The sequence below is a fragment of the Platichthys flesus genome, chromosome 7, assembly GCF_949316205.1.
Source record: "Platichthys flesus chromosome 7, fPlaFle2.1, whole genome shotgun sequence".
Taxonomy (NCBI): Eukaryota; Metazoa; Chordata; class Actinopteri; order Pleuronectiformes; family Pleuronectidae; genus Platichthys; species Platichthys flesus.
Window position 1 is genome coordinate 11,655,682 of NC_084951.1, and position 9,064 is coordinate 11,664,745.

A 9,064-nucleotide genomic window follows, 5' to 3' on the forward strand; every position below is an offset into this window, starting at 1 on the left:
TAGTTTACAAGTAAAAGTTGAATTTGTTGTATTTAAGAATAATACCAAGGTTTCCATGTAGGTGCTACAATATTTTTGTCTGCAAATTATCAGATATCTGTGATTGAGGTCTGCAATAAAGCATCTGCAGAAAGATCATGTTGAGATCATTAATATTCATGGTCCTCATGTCTGCTGCTAGATTATTTGCAATGACTTTAGAGAACAACTACAAGATGAGGCAGAGGCACCTGGGAAATCTTATACTCAAAATACTGTGGGAACATTTGGTTGATTACTGCCAATGTTGGTCATCAGTGACTTACTATTCAGAAGCCTGCCGGTTTTTTTTAAAGATATTAATGCTTGTAAAGACTATGAGCACCCACATGTCAACACCACTGGTATGATCCTTTGACCCACACTGAGCCACAGCTGAATCTCTTCGGCAGAAAGAATTTAAATATAGTTAAAATCAATTACAGCACAAGGCATGAATTAGAGTAGGAGCTTTTTTGCCAAAGCCTTTTCACCTGTGGCTCTTTCATTTGCTAAGCTATTAGGACCACAGCTCAAAGCTTATATTGTGAGACATACAATAACAAAATGAATCTAGGACAGTGAAGTGGACACCAAGTCTTTGACCTGAGGACAGAAAACTGCTGACCTGAAACACAAGCTGCACTTGTCTTCTCCTGTCTTCTCTCTGGTGAAATAGTAGACACTGTCAACTACACTGTCATCATGTGATGGGGGACAAACAAAGTTACTTACTCATCTGCGTGCATGAGAACGTGTTTACCCTTCTCCCAGCTGCCATAACCTGACTGACTGATCCACTGACAGCATTTCAAAACCTTACAGATACAGCTCAACACTGACGCTACCTTGGAGATCAAACACACACATGACTGTATACAGCACCTGCATCCCCACTGTGAAAACTGAGGCAACTTGAAAGCATGATACATTGCTGTTGGGATACTGGCTTCCGGGTCAGGTTAGGCATTGAGTGATGAAAACATTGTTTGTGCTTTTACTATACTTTCATTTAATGGTCTATTATATAAAACTTCTCGATGTAACCATACACTGTCTATAAAGCTGGAAGGCATGACAGCTCCCCAAAAGTACAGCCCCATAGTGGGTGGCTGCAACATGGGTAAAAAATGTCACATCCTCCATGTTAGTGAATGGGACCAGGGCCAAACCAAGTCTCGTCAAAAAAGAATACAAGTGTCAACATACACGTCAAATACATTCTTCAGGATGGTTCCTGTCATTTTAGATAATTCTTATCAAACGGGTGTTTGTTCAAGTGTCCATGTCTCCATTTATCTTTGCTTTTAAATGTAATGATTGACAGCAGAGACAAACTTGCACTTTGTCAAGTGTGTGAATGGCCGTATCCTCCCTCCCGCTACCACACAGACTCTGGCTCCTTAAGAAGTTGCCGGAGCAATATAGTAGCATTTGTTTCCCGGGATAGTTTGGCTTCATTTCTGGATAGTGAAGTGCCATGTCCATCTCTGTGTGTGTGTATATATATATATATATATAACATCACAGAGAGATGGACATGGCACCTCACAATGTCCATCTGTGTGTGTGTGTATATATACACACGCACACAGTATACACAGTATATGGATGTAATATACAATATTACAAAACTGATCATGACACGTTTGGATAAATGGACTGTAGGAAGTTCTTTCTTATTATCAAACGTTACCTAAATTCCCCAATAAACACCCGTCTCAATGATTTGTAACTACAAAACTTTTTTATGACAATGAGATCTAAAGAAATTATGAATTAACTTTAGATAAGCTTCTATTTCCTCTATTGTGACAATCCAACTCCTATACTTCTTCTCTCAGAATAAAATATTTCAATTTAATTTACAGTTAATGTTCATGTCATCATATTATCAATGCTGTTTAAAAAAAAAGGTGCACCGTTTCTTATTTCATCAGTGTTCCTACACATTCAAGTTAAACTGATGTCCAAACATTGACCAACCTAATGCTGCTATGTGGGTGCATGTGTTAGCATGAACTTTCATTTCAAGGGAGCTTTCTGAAGTAGTGGTGTAATAGCTAAAATCCAGAGGGAGAAAGTACCTTGACTGCTATCCTCCTCTGTACTGCTAAAATCATCCTCATAGTAGGTGTTTGAATCTGTAGAGGCGCTGGCATCGCTGCTGACTGAACCCTTCCTCTGTCGCTGGAGAACACAGGCCTGAGAGCAGCAAAGACAACAGCAGTCTTAAAAGATGATCACACATTGCAATCTTTCGTTCACCTTTTCACATGTTTGTCAATCAGCCACCACTTTGTTAGAAAAACTGAATGTTGAGAATAGACAAAGCCCATTATTCATCTGTTATCCCTTTTTTGTGTTTATGTCACCTGTGTTAATTCAAATCGCACTTTAACACATGTACATGAATATTAAAACATCACATTATTACACTAAATACAGATATGTGGATATAAATGATAGGACCTTTTTGTATGAAGTGGAAAGTAGGGTGAAGAGTAGATTGGTCAGAGGCACAGAGTCAATGAGCCTTTGGACTCTCTGGATGGAAGTGCTCTGTGCCATGATGTTGAGCTCAGCTGGTGGCCCGTCACTCTCCCAACCCTGCAGGTAGAGGGATGGAGGGATGGAATAAGAAACACGGGATCAAGGAATACTAGATTCATCCTAAGGTGTTCCCTTGCACATGTCTAAATACTTTTTATTTTAAAAACATGGTGTTAAAGCACATTGTCCCCAACAGCAGAGGGTTTATGTCAATCTATGTCAAAACAGTCTCTAAAATAGTGGTCACAAGTCACCATTGTGCTTTAATGGATATTGGCCACAAGTTCATTATTAAGAAAAATGTGGTGTTATAATAGATTTTTTATTTTTATAAAAGAGAATGTAAATGTATTAAACAAAGTACATAAATGCATCACTTACCCGTTGGAGAGCCTCAACCTGCAGATCCTGGAAAAGCGAAGTCAAAAGACTGATGGCGTGATTAGCCAGGACAACAGACAGAACTCCAAACCCTTGGTGTCTTGAGAGAAAAAAAGAAATTATAAAAATCAACAAATCAATTTTCAAAAGGGACAAAAGTAAAATGTAAAAAATTATATGTCTGAAATAACTTAATGGTGCATTTAATTTGCAAATGAGCCTCTTTGCCTAGAATAGTCTAATTTTAAATATAGAACTTTGCTGCCAGATACAAGGGCTCCTGTACAAAATGAAGACCTTTTAGAGGCTTCATTTATACAAATAAATAGAAAGATCATATTTATTTATTTCAAATTAACTGGAAATTACCCTTTGCCGGGACCAAGTTTAGGCGATCCCGCGCCATCCTTGGAGCGAGCGGCAATATCCCGGACACGCAGGGCAGCCAGAGGATCTTTCTCCTTCCCTTTATCAGCCAGGGCAGTCGGGCTCAGGTTAAGAATCAGGTACAGGCTGTTTAAAAGGCACCAGGCTCCAAGCAGCTGGAAGTTCTGATAGTGCTGTATAAACAAACAAGTAAAAAAAGAAAATAAATCAATAAAAAATGTATTCATAGACCCCTGTAACACATTTCTTAACTGCACTTGGCTTAAAAAACAGAAAATCTATTAAGTGCCACAATCTATAGAAATGAAACAGTGCTCATATAATATTATTCTTCTATTCTAGTATAGTCCTGGTACTCACCTCTCCTCCAGCTCTGCGGGAGTGGCTGATAGCTTGTCCAATCATTTCATAAATCTCCAGCTGTTGCAAACACAAATGTTGTACTTGTTATATATATATTTTGAATGTGCTAGAATTGGTCTTGGTATGCACTCTAAGAATCACTTACATGCAGTTATACAAAACCTGTTAAGACATTTTTAGGAAACAACTAAATTCCCCTCATTAACACAATTCTCTGACAGTTTGATATCAGTAAATAATGCATCTATAAAAACCAGTTTGTAATAAATCTGGCAAAGGTGATCATGGGTCATATTTAGCATATGACCAAACATTGAGAAAGTTGTACTCGGAATACTCACACATTTCTGGACAATTGTTGCTGCGTCATTTTCATAGTCCTCCTCTTTAGTCCCAGTGGAGGCAGATCGAAGCTGCAAGCCACTTCCTACCTGCAGAATGGCCATGCAAGTAGCCACACTCACACCTGAAGGGGTACAAGATAGTTTTTATATTTACTAATGTGACTTTCAACGCTGTTAAATGGTCTTTTGAGACAGTTGTAGGTGGAGAGAACCCAGTCATTTTACTTAACCTCAGAGAGTTACAACCTACCAGCATAGAGACAGCTCAAAGCTAGCACGGTCATATCTGTTAATCTCCCTGGTGTCAGGGGTTCCAGAACAGGCAGGGAGAGTGTATCCAAAGCCATGGTCACGTCGATCACCAATGAATGAAATCTGGGCACAGGTTTTAAATATAAAAAGTTAGAGGAATGGCTGGAAGAAAAAAAACGTACACACTAGCTATCTCATACATAAACTTACACAGATTATTGTTGCCCCTTTCAAATAAATAACAGTATAATAATATACAGTATTGTAAATTGTGACCTAAGTAACTAAAAAACAAAATACCCATTGCGGACAGCAGTGGCATCAGCCACTGTGGCAGGCATGATGAAGAAAGAGTTGGCTGATACAGCGTCTTGGAAACGGTTGATGTAGCGGAGAAAGTAGGGTAGGTTGAGGCACACTCGCAACAACTTCTCAGACCCACCTTGAAATACAAGTCATGGGGGGGGGGGGGGGGGGGGAGATATTAGAGAAAACAAGAAAAATCAAGAAAAACTCCAGAAAAATAAAGCAAAAAGTTGCTACTCACCAAGATCCTGTAAGCTTGACACATTCTGAGATACAAAGGCATGTTTCATTTTGGCCTGAAGAGCCTGATCTGTGGTTTGGTCTTCGCAATCACTCTCAGCCTATGATTGGGGAAAGTTTAGGAGAATCAACAACTATTGATGAAAATTATGTGAGCGTGAATATCACTGAAGACCACATCCAATTAATATATATATAAACATTTGGTGTATCAATTATTAATTCAAAAGGCCTGTTCAACAACACTTACCTGCATTTGTGCTGCTGATGGAGAGGCCAGGATGGTCGTAAGGTCAGGGTTAAAAACTGAAGTCAGTTGATTGAAGAAGTTCATCTGCACTTCTTTGTGTCGAAGCTCTGGATTCACAGCACTGGGTGTCTCCTTCTGATCTTCCACTAGAGAATAAACAATGACAATTTTGTGAGTCATTCTCTGAACTTTCATTGTTTTGAACAAAGGCCGGTGGGAATATTTTGCTCTTATCAGATCCTGCGTAAGTACCAACATGAGTGAATTTCATTGAAAAACCAATACATCCATCTGAAACCAGTGAATAAAGAATTAAAGAATATTTATTTCAATTAACATGGAGACAAATACAGAGTATAGCTACAGTCAAAAATAGTAAATTCAGTGCCACATTCTGTAATTTACATCTCAAATTGGACACTTACCATCTGAAAGAGTCTTGACAGTTTGAGGCAACTTGGCAGACTTCATCATAGCTGTGAAAGTAATGATCTCTGTACGATCTAGTCTGCTGCAGCCAGTGCAAAGTCCTTTTATAAGAAGAATCAGGTGTTTCTGAGGAAAAGCAACAGCATTATTTTATTTTATTGGTGGGTTTATGCAGTATACAATGTCGTTTCTAAAAAGACAATCGGCAGACATGAGCAGGAAAAAAACAGAGAATGTAAATGTAATAAAATGCTAAATTAAATATCCAAGAATTGAGCCAATGTAGCTGACTTGGACAAATTCAGCAGCATTTATATGTGAATGATGTCAATATTGTCTTGTTAAAAGTGACTTGCAATTATCCACTGACTAGATCCTACAACTAAAGTGTAGAAGGCAGATTTGTCTTACCTGTGATACGGCGCATGCCTCATCTGGGTTCTCCAGGCGTAGCAAGGAGAACTCAATCAATACTTTGCACGCCGCAGCAACCGACAGCAACTGATTTCTCGGTACTAAAGAGAAAGAGCAAAAGTAATTAACTGACTGAAACTTTACTTACAACATCCAACTCTAGCTGACTCCCAGCAGTCATATTAAATCTATTACACCAAAGAAATTTTTTTAGAAAATACATACTTTGTCCACATACTGTGGTGATGTAATGTGCAGAGAGGGCCACGAATGATGAGTAGAAAGGCTCATACTGTTTGTCATGGTGAAGAATGTCAGATTCACTGTAAATGAAAGCAAATATCATCAATTGATTTCTGATCAAAACAGATGACAAAGAAGGAACAGACAGACATCATGGTTCAATAAAAAGCAATTTTCAAACATGAACTACGGAGGCTGTCTTCACAATGCGGCTATGCGAAAATGATGATACATATTAGGACAACAGAAAAAATCCATCGTTTCGTATTTTGCAGCAAAAATCTTTCTGTTCTTCCACCTGGCACAAATAGAAGCTGGAAATTTGAATAAAGTTCAAACAAACAAAAATGGATGAGAGCTAATGTGACACAGAACAGAGTACTTGTCATACCTGTATCATTATATGGATATGCAATTACTTATATCAGCATACTTCCATGCAGAGGGAGAGATGCCATTAAAGCTGCAGCCCAAACTGTGTGGCCAACATACTGTCTGCATAAATCCTTTCTCTGCAGCCTCCAATGCATTCATCTGCCCAACAGTGCAAAACTACTTCACTGTTCAATACAAAAAACAGCCTCAGTATCATCAATTCCCAAAAAACAATGACTACAGTGAAAATACTCTGCTTTCTGAATCGATAAAACAATCAGCTTTCATTCAACTCCTTGGTGCGTTAGTTTGACCAGTTTATCAACCCCCCAGATCACTCAGGTCACAAGACAGCCGTTTCCTCCAGTGCAATCAAAACCTGGATGTCGGAGCTTTCAGTATTTTTCCTCGCTAGTATATTAAATATCAACCCGGTGAATTGAGTTTTGCACGAAACACCATCTCCTTACAAAACTAAGCTCCTATTGAGTTTTAACTTTAACTTGTTTGCTGCAAGATTGTGTCAATTTGATAGTGTTTTCATGTTTGCATGCTGTCTGTCTTTAGAATTGTAATACCCGTTTTCTAGTGCTCCCAATTAGTACTTTTGTATGACACTGTGATATTCAAATAAACTTCCAATCAATACAATTTCTTAAATCTGGAAATACCTTCATTTTTCTTGAGTGCTATATATAAGTTCAGTCAATTGTTGATGTGTTTATGTAGCTGCTTGATACCTATTTTAGACGGCAAATGTGGCAAGAGATATCCTGTGTAAATAAACATTAAATAAAAAAATTAACAGCAAACAATGATGTGTAATACACAGAATAAAACAATAAAAACCTCATGTGTAGGTTTATCATTTATAACTTGACCAACACAAGCCTACTTCCTTGTCAACAAAGTTAAAGATCACTCCTGTCCTATGGAAATATCAAATTACTGATCAAATCTGCCCACCAATGCTGATATTAGTAGAATATGTCTTTTTGGTGTTTTCTTTTAGTGTAGGTTGAACTTTTCCTTTTCTACTCATTAAGATCTAGAAACTAGTGATAAAAATACTTACTTTATATTACTCATATAAAAACTACTACTTTAACTCAAGCAGTTCTAATGAGAGGATCGTAAAAAAAAAATCACACATACAACCCTAACACCTTTGATCCTTGCTGGTTGCTTGTTTAACTTGAAAAAAGAAACCTACAGCAGCAGTAGTAGTAGTTGTGCTCATATTGGCAGGTTGGGGTTTGCTCGGGAAAACGAAACTTATTCACACAGCCTCAACCTCTTCGCTTGGATGCCGGACGGATCAGCTGATGTAACCACTGAACAGAGTCAAGTGACAACCTGGCCAACGCACAGACCCATTGACATCAAGCTACGTAATAATCACTTAGGACGACATGTGCACAAACTGTATAGTCTGACCCCTGCTGAAGGTTTACCTGCCTGTACAACTCATCTCCTTCCTCCTGCGTAAGAGCCACTACAGCAGGTTGACATGGGGCACAAGTGTCGCGTTTCCCATTTAACCGCTGGCCCTACGTTTAATGGCGTAGCGACATTTACATCAGGGATCCATCACCACCTCGTCAAAAGTGAGTGGCGAGAGCAGGATCTCCGCCCTCTTCCAGCTCAACCACACACATAACGATACGCTAACTGGGTGTTAGCCAGCTAACGCATCAACAGAATATGGAACTGCCCCGACTATGTGGCAAGCTCTGTACACCAGCCGAATCACATTTTGCTAAGTTATCTGACGTGGTCAAACACAACTGTGGACATTTCAACGCTGCGTTGTCCTGTACGTTTGGAAGGCCCATCAGTTCGCTTGTTTGTGTTAGCTAGCTAATGATGAAGCACATTTCCTTTACGCTACAATGCGACATGGATATGGTTCACATCGCAATAACGTCACATGTAAGATTATTAGCATAAACTATTCAACGTTTGGAGTAAGTAGACTGACGTTAGCATTTTAGCTAACGTCAGGAAACCCGATTCGATGCCAGTGCAAGTTAAGCTGCGATAGCTTCCTAGCCGTAAAAGTTAGCTAAGTGGGTAGCTCTTTCCCATTGAAATCAACTACCTGAGCTAAGTTAGCAAGTTAGCCAGCCAGCTAACATCTGGGTGGACACGGCTGGTATTCGAGGTAACAGAGGCCCGTGATTCACTGACATGTAACTGGTTACCTGTTGATTATAGACCCAACAAGCTGAGGTAGCTCTTTAGTTTCAAACGCGGTGTACGACGCCGATAGAAGCGGCCGTACTGCAGCTGTCCATTCGGGTTCCCCATCTCCTTCGCTCGACGCCATCTTGAACTCCCGTAGAAAAAAACAGCCACTGGAGGAGGAAGCTGTGAGAGTTAATCGTAGGGGGCGCTCGCAACTCTCGAGTCGGGGCAAAAACGGAACTTCGAGGGGCCTCCAACGAATAATATTACAATCCATGGTTGTAGATCGCGCAGTTCGTATTTTGCAAAAATTATAATTACT

The 9,064-nt window shown here is 39.4% G+C and overlaps 1 protein-coding gene across 7 annotated transcripts in view; it reads right to left on the minus strand.

Annotated features, from left to right (window-relative positions):
• The window catches only part of ubr4 (ubiquitin protein ligase E3 component n-recognin 4), a 45,945-nt gene extending 37,060 nt beyond the window's left edge, over window positions 1–8,885 (minus strand). For 4 of the 7 annotated variants that reach the window (XM_062391783.1, XM_062391781.1, XM_062391780.1 and 1 more), the window contains exons 1-15: window positions 8,760–8,885; window positions 6,163–6,260; window positions 5,935–6,038; window positions 5,520–5,649; window positions 5,095–5,240; window positions 4,846–4,945; window positions 4,599–4,740; window positions 4,297–4,421; window positions 4,044–4,168; window positions 3,700–3,759; window positions 3,322–3,512; window positions 2,953–3,052; window positions 2,491–2,628; window positions 2,106–2,223; window positions 647–685 (exon numbers count right to left, since the gene is read on the minus strand). In XM_062391783.1, the coding sequence (XP_062247767.1) occupies window positions 647–685; window positions 2,106–2,223; window positions 2,491–2,628; window positions 2,953–3,052; window positions 3,322–3,512; window positions 3,700–3,759; window positions 4,044–4,168; window positions 4,297–4,421; window positions 4,599–4,740; window positions 4,846–4,945; window positions 5,095–5,240; window positions 5,520–5,649; window positions 5,935–6,038; window positions 6,163–6,260; window positions 8,760–8,884 (1,741 nt within the window). In that variant the 5' untranslated portion in view covers window position 8,885. The remainder of the gene's footprint in view (window positions 1–646; window positions 686–2,105; window positions 2,224–2,490; window positions 2,629–2,952; window positions 3,053–3,321; window positions 3,513–3,699; window positions 3,760–4,043; window positions 4,169–4,296; window positions 4,422–4,598; window positions 4,741–4,845; window positions 4,946–5,094; window positions 5,241–5,519; window positions 5,650–5,934; window positions 6,039–6,162; window positions 6,261–8,759) is intronic. The other 3 variants (XM_062391786.1, XM_062391785.1, XM_062391782.1) reach the window with 1 other exon arrangement.
• Between the last annotated feature and the right edge of the window lie 179 nt (window positions 8,886–9,064).